The 21,099-nt window shown below is 35.8% G+C and overlaps 2 protein-coding genes across 3 annotated transcripts; both read left to right on the forward strand.

Moving 5' to 3' along the window:
- Window positions 1–7,362: 7,362 nt before the first annotated feature.
- Window positions 7,363–10,362, forward strand: LOC126616714 (receptor-like cytosolic serine/threonine-protein kinase RBK2). Of its 2 annotated transcripts, XM_050284808.1 has the most exons (9): window positions 7,363–7,571; window positions 7,658–7,740; window positions 7,866–8,294; window positions 8,412–8,660; window positions 8,820–8,977; window positions 9,095–9,174; window positions 9,264–9,399; window positions 9,528–9,677; window positions 9,930–10,362. In XM_050284808.1, exons 3-9 carry the CDS (start codon window positions 7,934–7,936, stop codon window positions 10,041–10,043), a joined length of 1,248 nt encoding a protein of 415 aa, XP_050140765.1. In that variant the 5' UTR covers window positions 7,363–7,571; window positions 7,658–7,740; window positions 7,866–7,933; the 3' UTR covers window positions 10,044–10,362. The 2 variants fall into 2 exon arrangements, with proteins under 2 accessions (XP_050140765.1, XP_050140764.1); XM_050284807.1 differs by lacking the exon at window positions 7,658–7,740.
- Window positions 10,363–13,409: 3,047 nt separating this feature from the next.
- On the forward strand, window positions 13,410–19,180 carry LOC126615363 (autophagy-related protein 18g-like). The gene is made up of 9 exons (XM_050283188.1): window positions 13,410–13,902; window positions 14,580–15,044; window positions 15,183–15,620; window positions 16,245–16,490; window positions 16,594–17,433; window positions 17,512–17,669; window positions 17,868–17,998; window positions 18,115–18,681; window positions 18,797–19,180. Exons 1-8 carry the CDS (start codon window positions 13,732–13,734, stop codon window positions 18,678–18,680), a joined length of 3,015 nt encoding a protein of 1,004 aa, XP_050139145.1. The 5' UTR covers window positions 13,410–13,731; the 3' UTR covers window position 18,681; window positions 18,797–19,180.
- Window positions 19,181–21,099: the final 1,919 nt, after the last annotated feature.

The following is a 21,099-nucleotide window of genomic DNA, read 5'->3' on the forward strand; positions in this document are numbered from 1 at the left end:
AACATTTATTTATAGTGATAAAATGGACGAATACGGCTATACAAAGCAACCCTAAACTCTTAATCCAACGGTTATGTAGTTTTATATTTGGATGATTTTTAGTAGATATTAATGATTTTTTAAAAAATACCTAAAAGATAGACATTTGGATCATTAAATCCATTACGAAGTAACCCCTATAAAAACTTGTCTGAAATTTTTTTTTATTTTTAAAAGTGACATCACATATCACTACTTCTCCGCCTTTACGGATAGCCATTGCCTTGAGATTCACAAATCAATGAATAAAAAACTATATTTACGAGGAAATAGAATGAGACAAGAATTCCTAAAGATCGTCACCCCCAATATTAATAATACACATGTCCAGTTTCCAACACAGTTTGGCAACTCATAATGCATTTTAATTCTTAATCATATGCCGTTGATTATAATTCAACTCCTAAGTCCTAAATGCCAGCCCCCCTGTGTTTTCGTTTAATTTTCTAATCACGGTTAGCCATTAGGATACGTTGTCTGCTTCGAATTTTCTACAACTACACAACTACATGATATCACAGTGACTCAGCTGAGGGGGGGGAAAATTATCTAATCAGAATATTATCATGGCTCAGTGTCTTTATGTGCACTTGATGAGTGAGACAAATAGAATGATCGGTTACCAATGAGAAATGTTTCTTTATCCGGTATATAACACTGGTGATATCCATGGTTAATCATGAAGAATGACAGCAATATGATAATGTATGATTGGTTTAAGAATCATTTGATTAGTCGTTCTCAAGTTGAGAAGAGAAGACCATGTACAAGCACAAGTATGCAAAGCGGTGATATTTATAGTTAATTACGAAAAAATAACATTAATATGATAATGTATGATTAGTTTAAGATATCATCTAGTTAATTTTTTTCAAGTCGAAAAGAGAGACCGTGTACAACCTACGTACGCAAAGCAATTAAAATCCGAGTTGTGAAAATGGGCATGCCTCCAACGTAACTAACCTAGGCCGCTAGGCCCAATGGATTTAATATGTGAAAGTTTGACAAGATGTTTCAGCAGGCTTTTGGGCTCTATTGATTGCACGAAAATCTCTCTTTTCTAATAGGTTATAGGATAAAATAAATTGTCCAAAAATAGGTTTGATAGGATCTAATACACAATCTCAACAGATATTAAAAGGAAAGTTTTAACGAAATACTCCCGGTACTATTCACTTTTAACGAAAAATTACAATTTTACATTTTCCTGATATTATTCACTACACCTTTATTTGTTATTTTTCATTAAAACTAAAGTTTTTTTTTTTTACTTTTCGTTAGTTTTCCTTATTAAAAGTGTAATTGTTTTTAATCACTTTGAGTTACAAATGGGTTCAGCTGACAATTGGATCGGATTAGATTTTGATTGTAGTTGGATTGCATATAGAATCTCCTGAATATGTATGATTGGACCCAATAATGCCCCCTCTCCCCTCCTCAATATACATTGAGCAGAAATGAAATTAATCATTTTAACTACAAACTCGAGGATTCTCAAAGTAAAATCAGATCGTTTTTAACTACATGAGCTACAACCTGATTCGGTCACCAATTGTTTGTGAATCAACAAAAGCAATGCTAATGGCTCATGCCTCCAAATAGAGGAAACGTACACCTCAAGGTGGCAAAGCCTAAACTTGTTTGTGTGCACTCTATCTTAAGAATTGAAGCTTTCAATCTCTCAAAAAAAAGACCACCTCTCACTACTCAAGTTGTTGTAAGATACAAGGAGGAACCAACTTGAACACCAAACTACCTCCAACTGGCTCAAGGGTGGTGCTATCTACACACCCATTTTTACCTCTCACACACCCTTCTCAATTTCCGGCCGTCGGATCGAATGAATTGAAGAAGATCAATGGACAAAAATTTAACAAGGGTGTGTGAGAGGTAAAATGGGATGTGTGAATAGCACTACCCTTGGCTCAACAATCTTCTTGGCATTATGTACGGAGCAAAAAAAAATTTGTATTTAAATTATTGTCACGTGATTTTATTATTTCATTTAAATATAACATACACGTATAATTTTTTTTTATTAATATAACAAACAAGACAAAGCCATGATGACTGTATAGAAAGTGAAACATTATTTCTTTTCGTTTGGCAAGCATGAAGAGTGGAAGTCAAGTTTAGAAACAACAAAAATGTAACTTATCAACCTTATCGTCTACTCATATTATAACATTTTGATGATAACACGTGATCACGTTTCCAACACGCATATAAATTTCTCTTTGTACAAGCCTTATCTTATAATATTAAATAAGTTAATGATTGATCAAAAAATTGTTTTATGTCATTACAAAAAGGGAATAGAAATTCCTTTTCTTGTGATTGCCTCAACATATCCCACATCACATGGACACAATTATTTCAGATCGTCCCAACAAGGTATTGCGTGTGATGGTATTAAAATTCGAAGAAAAAAAAAGAATATTTGTGCTAATTTGTGCTAACTTGCACACGAATCCTACGTCATGCAATTTCTTATTATCCAAGAAACAAATAACAAAATAGGTCAAATTTTTTTTCGTAATCCCTATAGTGATACTTTATTTTTAAATTGGCTTTTGTGGTGAAAAAGCTACTAATCGTAATCTTGTGGTGAAATTCGTTATCAATGACGGTCGATATCAAAATGGTCCAAATTGAATTTCCCTCAGTATTATGTCATATGTAGGGGCAAAAGTGTCATTTTAGTTTTCATTGAATACCTCAACCAATCATAAAGCGGCATATGGACATGAAATTTTTTTATTTTTAGAACAATTATAAAAATAAAATAAAATAAAAATTACAAGGTTCATATTATCTAACTAGCCGTCCTCGGGCATATCCCAATTCCCACCTCAAGAGGGCTAACATTATGTTTGGATGAAGAAATTTAAGATTACAAAGGAATTTTAAAATGACGGAAATTGAAATGAAGAGATTTTATTTTCTAGAATTTGTGAATTTTGTTGTTTGGTTAACTTAAAAAAACAATGGAATTGAAAACGGAATTTGTTAATTTTAAACTCCCAATCATAGAAATTGGGAAATGACACATATTTACATGGAATTTAAACTTGGAAATTGGAGGCCCCAAATTCTAAGTTTTTTTTCCACGCGGAAATTTTAAATTTCTATGTTATAAATCCAAACAAGGGAATTTGTGCGTGTCAATTTATAAATTCTGACTTTTATCCAAATTCCAAGTTTATTTCCCTCATCCAAACATAGTGTAAGAGTCCAAAACTAAGACTTGAAAAATCACAGAGTATATCACCGTATCTAGATTAGAATAATCAATTATTATGCAAACATTAAATTTTGTTTTCTTTTAGATGAATAGTTGAGTTAATATTAACAGTGTTTTCACAACAAAGGTCGATTTAAAAGTAGTATCTAACCACAAGAATCACGAAAAAGATTTGACCTAACAAAATATAAGCATGCAGTAGTTTTGTTTTTCTTTTGGTAGAGGAACTTAAATTTATTGGTCTAAAATTGTATTCTTTTATTTATTACGCATGCAGAAATTCCATTGACAAACACCTGAGAATATTCTTGAATAGCCGAGATTATTTTAAAACACATATATTGCTAATATGTTCTTAAGCCATGCATCCTTTGTTGATCCTTCAAACCCCAATTATCTATTTTATTTTTATTTAATTTTAAACTTCAACTAGCATTACCAGAACTTCGTCAATATTTTTACTTTTTATTTTACTAAATTACATGATACATACAAAGACTTTATAATATACTCACAGTGTCACAACGGAGCTAAACCACAATCAGGAGAATAACTTTTCACTACAGATATCAAACTTATCACAAATGTATATCGTCTTTACTATCCATGTTAATCAAAACTGAGACTTTTTCTAAACAAGTTTTTTTATCTATTATTTATTTTTTAATGAGAGAATAAGAAAATTAGTTGACCAGTTAGGATATCCGAAACTGATTTAACTAAGCTGGGATTGAAATTCCCCACCTACCATAATGCACATTTTAAGCTGACTCTGAACCATTTCGACTTAATTTTTATAAAATTATTAATATTATCTGTGGATTGGTGGTATGATTCGATAAGCTTAAGAAACAAGCGACTGTGTAGTATTATATATTAATTAGTTATGCATCATACTCTATATGTATGGGACGCAAGAAAACCTAAAAATGGCGGATGTACATTGAAACCAAGGTAGTTCCAGGATCATTCGAAATTCGGCTAAATATACATATGAAGGTCTTTGGAGAACCCTTCAAATGACAACAACAAATCCACTAAGTATTCAACGAAATGCCTCAGTGAATAAATTTAAATTTTTTTTGTGCTAGTCTTTACGCTTTGTTTTTATTAAAAAACTTAGACCTTTGATATTGGGACCCCAAATGTCCGAATCCTGAATCTGTCATCTATAACTATAATTGATGATGGGTATGATTAGTTGGAACGATTTCTTAATTTGTGAGTGAAGAATGTCCTTAATCATTCTCATAATCTACGTTCCTTGCGTTAGGGTTTTGAATATTTCATGCAAAGTGAAATAGAGTAATGTGTTTAAAAAAAAAAAAGAAAAAAAAAGAAAGAGTTAGAGTGATCATTGCATAGGAAATGATTACAAATTCGCTAAAGGGGTGCCAATAATATTTGGACACTGCGCATTTGGTTTAGTGTATATTAAATCGCATGTTCACGTTTCATCAAAGAACTTAACTTGTTCGTAATACGATAATTATATTAGATTGGAATATTAGATATTTTTAGATTCTCGTAGCAAATTTGTCATCCGATCCAATCATGTCGATTCTAAATTTAAGAGATCCAATTTACTCTGCCAAATCTTCAAAACCAATGGAAGTTTATTTTTATTTTTATAAGAAGTGTTAAATTGAAAATTGAATTGGATCGGTAGGTTTAGGTAGCTTCGATCTTGAACACCACTAGCAATTAATACTCAAAGATTACAATTGATATTTCAATTAATAATTAGGGTATTTAAAAATATGTTTTGCCACTTAGATTACGGTTTAATGGTTTTCCTTTTTACTATTTAGGTTTGATTCTCACCAAAGATAAATTTGAACCACATTATTGCTAGCCCAATTGCGAGGCTAAGTCGACCCCCTCCGCTTTTAGTATAGATAATATCATTTGTTAAAAATAAATAAATAATTGCATCACATCACTACTTCTCATGAGGTGAGAGAGAACAAATTGCTTGTGAGTCGAGAAAACAATTTACATAGCACGAGACACTACTGTCACGATGACTTGTGTTATATAAGTTTTTCTAGTGAGATGAACAAGAGATCTCTAACTAAATGAAAACCGAGTTACGCTAAATCAACTGATCATGTGCGATAACAGCCTTTATGATTATTACCATGGAGCAATATAGCTCTTTACTCATGGTATGCTCCACACAAAGCAATGCGATATTCACATACCACCTTATAAGTCTTCATCATGGACCAGTATTCTCATATATAATTATTGTTAATTAGGCACCAAACATCAACCATAAGGGATAAGCTTAGCTTACCAATCCTATTAAGTTCAACCGAATTGACTTTGGACAGTACAAAGGTCTCCATCACTATTAGATAAATAACTAAATAACTCATTAATTAAAATCGACCGTAATCCGTATCTAAACCCTCACAACTAAATAACAACCAAAAGTCCTAAACCCTAATTTCTTGACTAGCATTAGGAATTGAAAAGACTTTTCAATGTGATCCGAAAGCGGTGCGACACATGTCTTTATATAATTGGGGGAAGTTTTTTTCAAGTATCCCTCTAATTGTATAATAACATATAACGTATCACCCCTTATTCCAGTCACACTGAAAAATCTTTTTATAAATTAGAGATGCGCCACTTAATGCAAAGTAAGTTGGTGCTATGGAAACTTACCCAAAAATAAATAAATCATATTCTTGATAGGTATTCCCATGACCAATATTATTCCTTTAGCAATAAAAATTCCTAAAATCTTTAGGATTAGTTTATACTTTAATATGTTTCGGATATTAAATCTACTAAATCTTTAAGGATTCCTAGTGTAATAAAGCTATATGCTTTCTATTCAAACCCTTTATAAATAGTTGGATTCCTAGTGTAATAAAGCTATATGCTTTCTATTCAAACCCTTTATAAATAGTTGTATACGGTAGGTTTCACATTGTTGTCCTAACTTTGTGTATTTTATTATACTTGAAGACTTTGAACTTGACCACTCTTTCAACATCGGGAATATAAGTCATACTTCTGCGGCATAAGGTAATCACAATCTTCTTGCTAAATTCTAGTGTCAACTGTAAAGCAAGTTACTTACAAAATCACATTTATATCACAAGTTTGATTCTCACATTAGTTTGCATCGTCTACATCCACAATATGACGAGAAAATGCAAAGTACATTTGTTTCTTTTTCTTATTTTTATTACATAGAAAATCAATTTTAAGATGTCTACCCGCATATTATGCACGTCGCTTCACTTTAAGTTACATGGTCTTTTGTGTTTTACAAATTATTCAGTGGAGCGAAGAGAATTAGGTTAAACTTTTGCTCAAATGAACACAAAAGTTGTCTACAAACGCTTGACCAATTCTTTATACGATTTAGAAGAGATTATAAATTCAAATACCATCTCATACACAACTATTAGATTAAGAAAAAAAACAGAACTAGCGTCAAATTCCACGTGCTAGACTATCCAACATGGCATATCCTAATGGAGACCAAATCGAAGCTGTCATTGGCCACAAAATCCCACGTATATTCGGACCAAATCGTATTTAGTGTTATATGCTCCACATAGACACTGACATAGGATAAAGAGTTCCCCCTGCCTACCACATATATTTTACAAGTCGAAATATGCTATGAAGACTATTTTTTTAAATTCAGATTTTTTCCAGATTTTGTAGTTTCGTATCCACGGACCGAGAAACCTGGATTGTTCTAGAGAGAGATTATGATCCTTAGTTTGTGTAAAGAAAACTAGTGAAATGAGCTAATGAAGGCTGTAGAGTTTAAAATAAGTGGTCCTCATTCCTCGGTCCATACTATCGAACTACTAAATTCGAAGAGGAGTAAATTAAATAATGTGACGATTAATAGTTATAATCTATTTTATTATTTAAAAAATAATAATTCAACTAGCAACCGTCATATCGTACAGCTATCTAAAAAGATACGTCTTGGACATAATTCTTATAATTTTTAATTATCAATAATTAATTTTTATAAAAATTTGAAAGAAAATAAAAAGAAAATTATTTGTGAATAGATTCCCGGGAAACCTTGAAAAGAGAGCCATCCGTTGAAGCGGTAAGAGTAACTCAGAATCCAAGTCCACCTGTTTTCCTTCTTTTTGCTCATCTTCCAAATCTCTGAACATTCTCTCTCTCTCTCTCTCTCTCTCTCTCTCTCCTCTCTCTTCATCTCTCTGTTTAATTATTCAATTTTTCTACGGGGAGTATAACAGAAATATAACAGAACCTTCACTGCTCAGCCGCCATGTTGGTATGCTCAAAGTTTCTCATATTTTTTATCTGGTAGTTTTGTGCGTTTCTGTTTTTGCTCACTTTTTGTTTGTGGATTTGCCTCAGTGAGTAATTGCATGTTGAGACAGAGAGCTCTGTGAATTCTTCTGCCTCTTGGGATTCTTCAATTTTTTGTTTATCTTAATTGGGTCTTAATTATTTTCTCTGGACTTTATGGATTCCCACACTTTTGTTCTAAAGTTTTGAACTTTATGACATTTTTTTATCAACCCTTCTGAATTTTCATCTAATTTTTGTGTTTCTTTTGATGCAGAGGAGCACGTAGACAGTTGGGTGAATTGAAAGATTTGGACTTTTGGCGAGTTCTGATCTTTGAACAAAATGAAGGAGAAGGCTGAGAGTTACTCTCCCAAGGGAGTTCTTGAGGACTATTTTCGGAGCTCGGATTCCGAAACGAGCTCCGAGAAAGAGCCCACGCCGGACTCAGAAACTCAGCAGAATTCGAAACAGAGTTCTAGGTGGCGTGGACTCGTTAAATTGTTGACAACTAAGTCCAAAAAACCTTTAGCCACGACTGTGCATCCGCTGCTGAAATTCTCAAAGAGAATGAGCAGCAGCATGAGGGAGATTACCGGGCCGAAATTTCAGGCAGACGATGCTGAATTGATGTACCCTTTCAAGTCACCGTGGAAGAACTTCTCCCTGTATGAGCTCCAGGCCGCAACCAAATCTTTTAGCCACGGTTAGTAGACTTGTTACAATTTTTTCCTTTGTCAGCATTCCCATTTCGGAAAGATTATTCAGCCATTTCGCTTTATGAATGCATTGTGATAATTGTTTTGCCTGTGTTTTGATACAGAAAATCTGATTGGAAAGGGGGGTTATGCTGAAGTTTTCAAGGGCTGTCTGTCAAATGGGGAACTTGTGGCAATCAAACGGCTAACCCGGGGACAGGAGGAGATCACCGGGGACTTCTTAGCGGAGATCGGTGTCATGGCTCATGTGAAACATCCCAATACTGCCAGGCTAATTGGGTATGGTGTTGAAGGAGGGATGCATTTAGTTCTTGAGTTGTCTACAAAAGGAAGCTTGGCTTCTGTGCTTTATGGTTAGTCCACAGTTTTTGATACCCATCATGCTGCTATTTTAATTTAACAGAAAGTAAAACCACAGTTTTTGAATCCCCTTCTTCGCAGATTAGAGTAATTTAGAATATATGTCGTCTTGTAAATAAAAGTAATATCTGTGTACTGATTTATTTTTATAGGTTCCGAGGAAGAGAAGCTCGATTGGGGCATCCGGTATAAAATTGCAATAGGTGCAGCTAAGGGTTTGCAATATCTTCACGAGGGTTGTCAAAGGAGAATCATCCACAGAGATATTAAGGCTGCAAATATTTTGCTCACCGACGATTTTGAGGCCAAGGTATGTTCTTTTGAATATGTTTTGTAGCTTGATTTTTTTTTGTTCTGTTGTACTCTTTCTGCTTCGAGTTCTTAAGTTTTATGAATACGGCGACTGATCTGGATGACTTTCACACAGATTTGTGACTTTGGTCTTGCAAAATGGCTACCGGAGAAATGGACTCACCACACTACATCAAATTGTGAGGGCACATTTGGGTATGTAATCTTATAATTGCTTCAATCTTCTGTTATCCATCAAAGATTTCAGCTGTCTTGATCTTATATATTTTTCTCACAATTCGCAGCTATCTTGCGCCCGAGTTCCTACTGCACGGCATAGTAGATGAGAAAACTGATGTGTTTGCGTATGGTGTGGTGCTCTTGGAACTAGTCACTGGACGACGAGCTCTAGATTACTCACAGCAAAGCCTTGTTATGTGGGTGAGTTATCTACTTTTCTTTCCCACTTGAATTCCATAAGCATATGCTGTTTATCTTCGTTTGGTTAATTTTGCTCAAATAGGTCGAACAATATTCATAACACAGAGTTTATTTCTGTACTTTAACAGGCTCGGCCCTTGCTGAAGAAGAATGCAATTAAAGACTTAGTTGATCCTTCTCTAGCTGATGAGTACAACCGTCGCCAGGTGAATCTTGTACTGTTGGCTGCTTCTTTATGCATACACAAGTCCTCGATACGCCGGCCAAGTATGAGTCAGGTATATGCTCGGTTTGCTTGTTTGTTTCATTTTTTTTCAAGTTATGGTCTAGTTGGATTTGCTTCTAGAAGGGAAAAAGTGCTTCTAGGTCATAGAAACGCTTTCTGGAGAACACATCCAAACGCTTCTTGAAAAGGCACTTCCAAGTACTTTTCCATGAAGCACATGGGTTATTCAATAAGCACTTCTACCATAAACTTGCGTTGATCTAATTGAATCCATATGATTCTGCATTTCCACTTGTGGTTATAGGTGGTACAACTTTTGAGTGGAGATCTTAGCTGCCTGAAGTCCGTGAAGAAAAGCATATCGATGCCAATTTTCCGGAAGACATTGCGCGAAGAGCTCATCGACACAGAAGACTAACACAACCATTCGGGCAGGCTCTCGAACTGTGGAAGCCGGCAAGTTAACGGGACACGGAAACTTAGAGTAATGGAAATGGAAACTATAGGAGTTTTGTGGTATGGTCCAACCAGTCCAAAGAAGGAAAGGAAAGGAATGAATACGATTCTCAATATATGTAACGTGTACATATAAGACTTAATAGACGAAAAGGAAAGAGTGACAAATGTGTTTTATCCAACCCACCATGTACATGATAGAATCCGATACAAATCACAATCAAAGAAAAGAATGTTTAGTAAGTTAAGTAATGGTAGAGCATTATGTTTTCCTACCACAATATGGGTTGTATTTTTGTTTTTGCTTAGATATTGACTTCCCACATGTGACATGTTTGTCAACAACTAAACCATAATTAGAAATTTAGAGAGCTATGGTCAATCGATACTAAAAAACTTTGGTTGTCTGATCAGGTCATTCTTACGACACTTCTTATAAAATTATGCGACCATGTGTTTTTCCATTCAACGTCGTACATGGTGTGAGAGCCGTCTTAGTTACGCAGACATTCCTTACTAATTAAGTAATTCTAGAATTGTATCTTGTATGTTAGTTAATCCATGCATAAAAAAGATAGAGATCAACTGACACATGTAGGTGTAGTTTGTCCGATGAAGCTGAATGTTTTGATCTAGCAAAAGGTTTCTGGTGGGCTATCAACGGCCAAATCTGCTTGTTCGATTGAGTTGATCCATGCATTCACGGCCAAATCTCCCATGTTGGTGCCAGGAGGATTCTCGTCGGATTTTTTTTGTAAGGATCTTGGGGATCTTCTAATTACATTCGTTCATTGTACATCGTGCGATAAAAAATCATTGTAAATTTTTATATTTAAAATTGAATATAAACAATACATGACAAAAACTAATCGTATGATATACAATGATCAGATGTGATTGGAAGATTCCCGAGATCCTCATAAAGAGAATTCTGCGAGGATCCTCACTCATGTTGGTGGATCATATGCATCAACCGTCATATGAGTTCAGAAGTGCGGGTACGAATGATTGTAACGCTTTTATTGGAAACGTGAATAAACTCATTAATGAATTCAAACCCATTCTAAATCTTTGTGTCCATAGTTAATAGATCATACAATACAATCCTGATCATTCAATAGAGAGAAAGAGATATGGGTCGTTTAAAGGTTTTGTTTTGTGTGAGGTTGGTTAATAAATAGACTCATAAGAACTGCAAAATTTAAATTGTTTGATCTGAATTCTCTGGTCGATTGGCTCCGGACACAGAGCCGGACAAGATTGGAATTCCATTAAATGACGGTAGAAAGTTGTTCGGTCTAATAAAATATTGCTAGGCTAGGCTAGGCCGGGGTATGCAGTGGCGCGGCGCAGCGCGCGTAGCCATAGGTGGTATCGGGGCCTACCGGCAAAGTTTTGTTGTGAACCCGGCACGTAACCCAACGCCGGATGGCGTATTTCACCCAACCAAAGTCGTCAGCTTTTCCAACTCCCTGAATTACTCTGACGCTCACGTTCCTCCCTTCCAAGACCGAACTCTGCTGGATCCTCTTTAGAGGATTCTAATAATTTATAAATCGTATTCGTTTATGTTACATCGTGTAGTAAAAATTTATTTTAAATTTTGTATTTAAAAATAAATATAAATATTACATGATAAAAATTAATCATATAATGTACGATATATAAATACGATTCACAAATCTTTAAAATCTCACCAAAAGCATCCGGAGAGACAAATCTTTAAAATCTCACCAAAAGCATCCGGAGAGAATCCTGTTGGCTCCCTTCCGTTACCATGCGACTTCATTATTCACTCTTTTCATTTCTTTTTATTCAAATAAATAAGAATTATAATTTAAACATAAAAAATTTATCATTTCGAAATTCTAAAAACCAAAGCAAATTTATCATTAATTTTTTGAAAACAATTTATCATTAATTTTGTATAAATAAATTATCATCTATTTGGATCAAATTCTGACTCTGGGAATAAGGATTTGACTTGGGGTAAAAGGAGAGCTACAGAAAAATAAATATTTCTTTATGTGTTATGACTTATGAGATGAAAGTGTATCGAGAAAATGGAAATAAATTTGGTAATTTAAATTAACAATAAGGGTACAATGGTCATTAAATAATAGTTATTATGCAATTTCTCATAAAAAATAAAAAACTTAAAGGTACAAAGGGTTTTCATTTCCTTTCATTTTCTCTAATTTTCCAGGTTTAGAATTTTTTTTTTCTATATGGGTTTACCAAATACAAGAAAACCAACTTCTCATTCTCAAAACTCACATGCCCACAAACCAAACCTAACATAATCCCCAAACCTAACATAATACATGTTCTCTAACAAACAAGCAGACCTTTAAACTAATATTTTTGCAACGGATAATAAACTCATCATCAATGCATCACAATATGCTACAACTTAGTGTTAATCGAACCTAATACATCCAATACCCGTACAAATCAAACTTATACATCCTTTAACCAACTTAAACTTGAATGACGCTAAAGCAACTAGTTACGCACCATCATACTTTTTAACTGAAAAATGATATTAGTTTCACTTGAGATTTTTACGTAGATTCTTTTTTCCTTTCTAGTTACTATCCATATTACATACAATACTATAAATTTTTCAATGTGCTGAGAACAGAGTCCAGTACACCAAGTGTTATAATACAATTGGTTGAATTTTTTTTTTCTATTTTCCAATCAATTGTATTATTACACTTGATATATCGTCTCGTGTTCCCAATACATTAAAAAATCTCTCAATACGATAAATTCTCATGGTACATGATTGTGCCCAACTATCTAACAATACGCGTTTAACTCTTAATTAATAACCAAATTCAAACAATAAATAACCAAAATTTACACAGTAAAAAACTCACTTTTTTTTTTTTGGGAAAACTAGAGATGTATTAACCGGGGCAAAAGAAGCCAAAGAGAACAACGAAAGCCGAACAAGAGGCTAACAAGCAAAAAACAAACCGGAAGTGCATGGGGTAATAAGACTGGACACTCGAAACAACCTCAAAGCGTCCCCCTTACACCACCAACACCAACTTAAGGCGGACATGGTAAGCCATCCTTATTCAACACTTTTACTGACTCACATAGACTGTTATTTGAAAATGAGGATCATCTCTGGATCCTTTTTGTGAAGATTATAAGAATCCTTAAATCGTGTCTGTTCATCGTATTGAATTTCCACCACAGAAGCTAGACATAACTACGACACCAAAACCAAACACCAAGCGCCAACAGAAGAGAGAGAAACAAGATAGAGATATGATGATGAGAAAGAAAAAGAAATAGAAAACTGAAAGCGAAAGAGAAAAAAAAAAAGAAAAGAAAAAAAAAAGGGGAGTCTCTGATTGTATATATATAATTATATCTATATATATGGTGAGAGAATTTAGCTAAGCACGACGAGACCACACGCCTTGTTGAGGAGCCTTCTTGTTGTTGCAGTTGAAGTCAAAGACGTTCCTAATCATAACCATCAACTGTAATTAGCGGATGCTATATAATCCGATCGCCAGCGATCGGAGATGCTCATCGGAGGCGGCGGCGGTGGAGAGGATAACTCAGGAAGCGGCGGTGGAGGCTGAAGGAAGATACAAAGTGCTAGGTGAAGGCGGTGGCGGTGGAGGATGAAGAAGAGTAAGGGGAAGAACAATGGCTTGTTGCCGAACTCGCTTAGGATTATTTCGTCGTGCCTTAAAACTGTGTCGACGAATGCGAGCACCGTCGCTTCTACTGTTCGCTCTGCCGGTGCGTCTGTAGCTGCTTCGATTTCTGCTTCCGAGGATCAGAAGGATCAGGTATAAACTTAATTTCCTAATTTTGCTTATTTTTAATTGAATTTTATTTCCTATTTTAGCTTTTGAAGTAGTGATTATTCATGTTGTAATTATTCTGGAGATTATTGTTGGATTTTAGTTTCCGTATTGTTTGTTGAAGTAGTGATTATTCATGAAATTTTAGGGCGGGAAGGAGGTTATAGTCAATGGCAGCATTCCGGGAGGTCGAATCGCTGGATTCGTGTTTGTTTGGCTCCTAAATATTTACTGAGCTTGAATTTTTGGAAAATGATTTGTTTTTTGTTTTGGCGGCGAATGGATTTGGCTACAATACTTACATGTATCTAATGCAATCACATTTTTAGTTCAGTTTTATGTTGCTTTATGTGAATTAGCAAACTTCAGGTTGAATTTCGTCGAAATTGAGGGTTTTCTTTTTAGCTGCGAATGTTTCTTCAGTTTATGTTGTGCTTTAAGTGAATTGGCAAAGATTCTTGGTCGATTTTTGTGGAAAGTGATTTGTTTTTGCTTTAGTGGTGAATATTCTCTTCAGTTTATGTTGCTTTAAGTGAATTAGCGAACTTCTTGTTGGATTTGGCGATTACTACGTTGTGTTTTCTTAGCGAGGTTTTGATCGATGAGTTATCTGATTACTGCATATACACTAGGCTACTAGTTAACTTCCAATGGTGAAACAGGTAACGTGGGCTGGCTTTGACAGGCTAGAGCTTAGTCACTCTACCTTCAAGCATGTTCTCTTACTCGGTTATCAGAATGGGTTTCAAGTTTTCGATATGGAAGATGCCTCAAATTTCAGTGAACTAGTTTCAAAGCGTGATGGCCCGGTTTCATTCTTACAGATGCAGCCCTGTCCTGCTGCATCTGATGGTAACCAAGGGTTCAGAACCGCGCATCCTTTGCTGCTGGTTGTTGCTGGAGATGACACTAATGGTGTGGGAATTGTTCAGAATACTGGCCACATGGGAGGCACAGGCAGAGAGGGTAATTTGGAGTCTCGGCCTGGGAACCCTGTCAGCTCTCCTACAGCTGTTCGGTTTTACTCCCTTAGGTCCCAAGGTTACGTACATGTTCTGAGGTTTCGGTCAGCTGTGTGTATGATTAGATGCAGTCCTCGGATAGTAGCTGTGGGTCTTGCAACTCAAGTAAGCACTCGGTTACATGTGACATAAAATAGAATTTGTCAAGTTTAAACTATGAGATCGAATAATTTTAAATTATACCTTCTGTATAAATAAAGAGATTGGATGCGTATTGCTGACCTTCCTGACATTCGGTTGCAGATTTACTGCTTTGATGCGCTCACCCTCGAAAACAGATTCAGTGTTCTTACCTATCCTGTTCCTCAGCTAGCAGGGCAAGGATCAAATGGATTTAATGTTGGTTACGGCCCAATGACTGTGGGTCCTAGGTGGTTAGCCTATGCTTCCAACAGCCCTCTAGTGTCAAACGCAAGTTGCTTAGGCCCCCAAAACCTCACTCCTTCTCCCGGAGTTAGTCCATCTACATCACCTGGCAATGGTAGTTATGTGGCTCGTTATGCAGTGGAGTCTAGTAAACAGTTGGCTGCTGGAATAATTAACCTGGGTGACATGGGATGCAAAACCTTGTATAAATACTGTCAAGAGATGCTCCCTGATGGATCTAACTCTCCAATATCGTCAAATTCAGGCTGGAAAGTTAGCAGGCATGCAGGCACAGAAATGGATAATGCAGGGATGGTTAGTTCTTTGTTCGGAATGAATATTTAAGTACTGCAACTTTTCATTAAGTTAATGAAAATCTCACCAATGATCTCTTGTCTACGCTTGGAAGCTACGAAATTGAAGAATCTATTCCTCATATTGATTCTCACTTTGTTCTTTATCCTGGACATGGTGTCTGAAACTGTTGTTGTTTGCTTTAGGATGATAATGTGCGCAAGTTTTTCTTATATCAATCCTTAACTTCATTTAATTTTTGAAATAGCTCTTGATAGTACTTGATATATCATTAGTAGGATTGATAGATTAGACCTTGTTAGACGATTTTAGACCGTAGGATGCTAGCTTTTCACCATGATAAACACTGATACTGACATAGAGCACAAAAGCACTATCGCATCCTTGTAGACTGCCCTCTTTACCTTTCCTACGTTGAATAAAAACGTAAATGGAGCTGTTAATAATTTAGCCTATAAGAATTATAAGATTTAGGAAAAAGAAATGGGATATTAAATTATTACGTGTTGATTATCAGATGTTTAGGACAGTGTTGTGTTATGCCTAAATTGATGGCCAGAAGTTTTAGCTTTAGCTTGAGTGAAAAGCTCTTATTCTTTACTTGGTTAAAACAATTTCTTGCAGGTTGTTGTCAAAGATTTTATTACCCGAGCTGTTATATCGCAGTTTAAAGCTCATACCAGTCCAATATCTGCACTGTGTTTCGATCCTAGTGGGACCCTTCTCGTTACTGCCTCAGTATATGGAAATAATATTAATATTTTTCGGATAATGCCTTCATGCAAACGCAGTGGATCAGGTGTTCAAAACTTTGATTGGAGCTCTTCTCATGTGCATCTTTACAAACTGCATCGTGGAATATTATCAGCTGTTAGTATATATGGAGTTTTGAAGATGTTCATACAGTTCTTTTCTGTAATTTTTGTTGTATTTTCTATCCATCCATTTTTCTAAATTTTTATCATTATGACAGATGATCCAGGACATTTGCTTTAGTCATTACAGTCAGTGGGTTGCTATTGTTTCGTCCAAGGGGACCTGCCATGTTTTTGTTTTATCCCCTTTTGGTGGCGATGCTGGATTTCGGCTTCTTAATAATCACGGTGAAGAACCCTCCCTGTGCCCAGTTTTAACCCTACCTTGGTGGTCTGCTTCTTCTTGCATCATTAATCAACAATCTTTTCCACCACCACCACCTGTTGCTCTTTCCGTGGTGAGCAGGATAAAGTACAGTAGTTTTGGATGGCTTAGCACAGTCAACAATGCCACTGCTTCAGCAACAGGGAAGGTCTTTGTGCCATCTGGTGCTGTTGCTGCAGTTTTTCATAATTCTTTATGTCAGAGTCTTCAGCACTGTAACTCAAGGAAGAGTACCTTGGAACATCTCTTAGTTTATACTCCATCGGGTCATGTAGTTCAACATGAACTTCAGCCAAGGACAGGGGTAGAACAGAGTCATAGTGGTCTAAGTACCCAGGTCGCCACGTCTATGCATATGCAGGACGAAGAGCTGAGAGTGAAAGTTGAACCTATTCAATGGTGGGACGTGTGTAGGCGGTCAGACTGGCCAGAAAGGGAGGACGGTAGTTTTGGTACCACATCCGATAGACAAGAGGTGGCTGACATAATCCAGAACAAATCAGGTTCTGATGGTACTCATAGAATGGAGTCTCTAGACTTAAATGGTGCTGTTGGGGGCGAAAGGAGACTTAAAACTTATTCTGGGAAGGTCCATGATAGGTCCCACTGGTACCTCTCCAATGCAGAGGTGCAAATCAGTTCTTTGAGATTACCAATATGGCAAAAGTCTAAGGTAGTTCTTGTTTCAAGGTTACATATCCAGTTAATATTTTTCTCTGTTTTGGTGGTAATTTACTTTTTTCTGCTCTAGATTTGTTTTTACATGATGGGCTGTCCAAGAGCTGATAGTTTCATTGGTGGAGAGTTCGAAACTGAAAAGGTCCCTGTTCATGAAATTGAAATGAGACAGAAGGATTTGTTGCCTGTTTTTGAGCAGTTCCATTTCATCAAATCAAGCTGGGATGACAGGTGACGACTGTTTTATCTATAGTTCCACACACATTGTAGTGACTGTAATCGAAATAATACAAGTGGTTTGATCCTTTGAGATGCTGATGCCTGAGCTTACCAGGCTGAGGGCATGATACTGTTATGTGTTTCATGCGTGTCTTTCGTCCTTCAACCATTCTGATTCTTGTTAAATGCTCGCTTCATTGTATGATTCAGAAGCCTTGCTGGTGGGAGGTATCCCAGTCATACTTCGCCAGCTCATCAAGCTGAAGACAAGACCTTGGAAGAGACTGTTATATGTCACTCGAACCCTGCATCACTTAGCTCCACTGAAAGCTCAGATGGGGGTAAGTAAAACCGTATGCTGGGGCCTCTTATAAAATTCTTTCTTATGGATGATATTCTATTCTGCTCATTTTTTAACTAATTGTTCCACATAATTACTATTTTGAATCTATATCAGGTTCGTCAAGAAGAATTGAGCATTTTCTCGACTTGGATCAAATGAACAATGAGAAGCCCCGCACAACAGTGTATCAGACCTTGGATGGCTCGGAAAGAAGAGCCAATACAATTGTTGAGCCTTCGTTAGAAAACCATGTATCTTTCAGCATTCGGTGTACTCCATCTGAACATTTTAAGAACATCGATTCTCAAGTCAATGGCTGTGTCACCAACAGTTTGCCTGTGTTAGAAAGTAAATTGAGTTCAGGAGGAAGAGTTTCTGCTGAAGAAGGCCCAGCATTGACAGCAATTGGGGTCGAGGAGGTCTCGGTTTTATACTCTGATCAACATGCTTCAAGTACCGATATTGTGGCAGAGGGGGCTTCCACTTTGCAGCATCCGATAGATCTTTCACAGTTTTTCCAGGAGGAGCATTGTAATGCACTGGAGAAGAATGGATGCAATGGCCTAACTGATGTCGTAGGTGACGATGTTGACAGCGACAGTAGCCACTGCGATAAGGTGAAACCCGAAGACAAGGAAGATGGTGAAATGCTTGGAGGCATATTTGCCTTTTCTGATTGAGGTTAAAATCTAAAGCTATTGCCACGCTATATCATCGCACAAGCTAACTTTTAAATTTTCAACGATTTGTTTAGATGAGTTGATAGCAACGACCTCGTTGTATCTTCTTTTGGCAGGTTGATCTATAAGTACAAGCTGCGTGTTGCCTGTTCCGACAATCAATAAGAAATGCACGACGTTAACGTGTCGCCAAAACAAAGGTGACTCCTCTTCTCTCATTCTCGGAATTGTACATATTATAGATGGAAATTCAAAAAATTTTATGGATTGTGGTTAGCTGTGGGTTGACAAAGGTTTGTAGAAAGTGGATTTTGGAATTGGTATTGCTCGCGTTGAACGATTCGCCGATCGTCCTCTTATGTCCTGTACAGATAAATTTGGTATGAAACAAAGTTCTCTCCAAGTTTGTACAACTATTACTTTTATTCTTCTGATATGGTGAAATGGAAACCCCAAAAAAAGAGAAAGAAATGAAAAAAGAAGTACACGTTTTGATGGTATGGTGTGCATTCTCATAACTAAACTAGTTTACTGGAAAGTGTAAAAGTTATGCTAGAATTAACCATTAAACTCGCTACTCGTGCGATGGTACGATGTTTTATGGTTAATTCGGGACATCGTCATTCTTAATTGATGGCGGGGTGGGGGATTTGAACTCGGGACATCTTCATTCTTAAATTGATGGTGGGCGGGGTGGGAGATTTGAACTCGGGATATCCTCCAACGGGAGGAGAAGCGCAACTAGATTATGACCTAGTTGGTTTTTGCCACATTAATATGGGCGTGCATGCAACAAGCAAATACCAAAACTTGTAATTTTCACAAAATTGAAAGTTATCAGCAATCGAATTTAAAATTTCTCAACAAAATAGAAAGTAACATCAAAGTCTTGACAAAACAAAAATTAAATGTCGTTAAATTGAATATGTTCGCGAAATTTAAATCCATGGCATGCATACACATTACACTATAATTTCTTTAGTAGTCGTCAAACCCATAAACTAATTTTAGATATGATTGCTTCTTGGGTGCAGGGTTTTCCTAAAGTAATGAAGCTCCAATATATATATATATATATATATATATATATATATATATATATATATATATATTTAGTACATCGATATTTTTCTATTAGGGAGAGAGGGAGTTCGGTTAAGCTACACAATGGACAACCTAATTTGGTATCGAATTCGTCATATACAAGATTCGAATCTAAAACTTCTTACTTCTAAATAAAAAGGAATATCATCAAATCGTAGTATTAGATCGCATAATAAAGCTCCAAATTAGTCAAACCCATAAACTAATTTTAGATTTGATTGCTTCTTGGGTGGAGGGTTTTCCTAAAGTAATGACGCTCCAATTTTTTTTTCTTTTTCTTTTTAGTATATCGATATTTTTCTGCTAGGAGAAATGAAGTTTGGTTAAGCTACACAATAGACAACCTAATTTGGTATCAAATTCATCATCCATGAGATTCGAACCTAAAACTTCTCACTTCTAAATAAAGAAAAATATCACTAAACTGTAGTACTAGATCGCGTAATAAAGCTCCAAATAATCCCAAACAATTCGTATGCCAAGTTTTCAAAAAACCATGGTCAACATTTTATGAGTGCTTACGTGGATTTGGATATGGATCCTCCATATAGAATTGTATTGATTGGTTATTTGATTTAGGCCTTAATTTTAATTAGTTTGTGTTTTGGTCGCATAATATCAAATTAGTCATGAGGAGGACACCTCATACGACTTGTGTAGTGGTGGCGGCGGCGGCGGCTGCTGCCTGCCGTGTGTCCCTCCTAAAATTGGAGTAGTCAAAAGCCATTTTGTCACGGACTCTTTTAACTATGCAATCCCAACTTTTGGATAAAGGTGTCCATTAATGAATTTGAATTTCTAAGAGTAGTAAGCACTCATATTCGTATTTCGTCTGTAGTTTAAAATTTAAAATTAGCGAACTTGAATTGATTACCGTAAAATGTTTATTTCTCGTAATTTAGATTGATTTAGTATAGATTATTGCTTTTATTAAAAAAGGAAAAATTTTATGTAGGCAATTGGTTGAAATGATAAAAAATAAAAGAGAAATTGTAAGGAGATCCGCTCAAAAGTGAGATTTTAGACGAACTCTATGCCAACTCTAAATATTAACGTCGATTCTCATACCAATATGATAAAACATTGTGTAAAAAACATAAGGTGACGAAGAATCTAGAAAAAGTCTCATTGTAGGTGAGTCTACGTAGCATTTCTCAAAATCAAATCCCATGCATAAGTGATCAGATATGGATGATATACTAATAACAAATCATTTCAACAATTAGAATTAAAAATTTTATTTCGACCAATATTTGAAAAAGATTTATGAATTCAGATTAGGTGTTTGCATTCCTTTAGAACTATGCACATGTTA

This window comes from Malus sylvestris, chromosome 3 (assembly GCF_916048215.2).
Source record: "Malus sylvestris chromosome 3, drMalSylv7.2, whole genome shotgun sequence".
Lineage (NCBI taxonomy): Eukaryota > Viridiplantae > Streptophyta > Magnoliopsida > Rosales > Rosaceae > Malus > Malus sylvestris.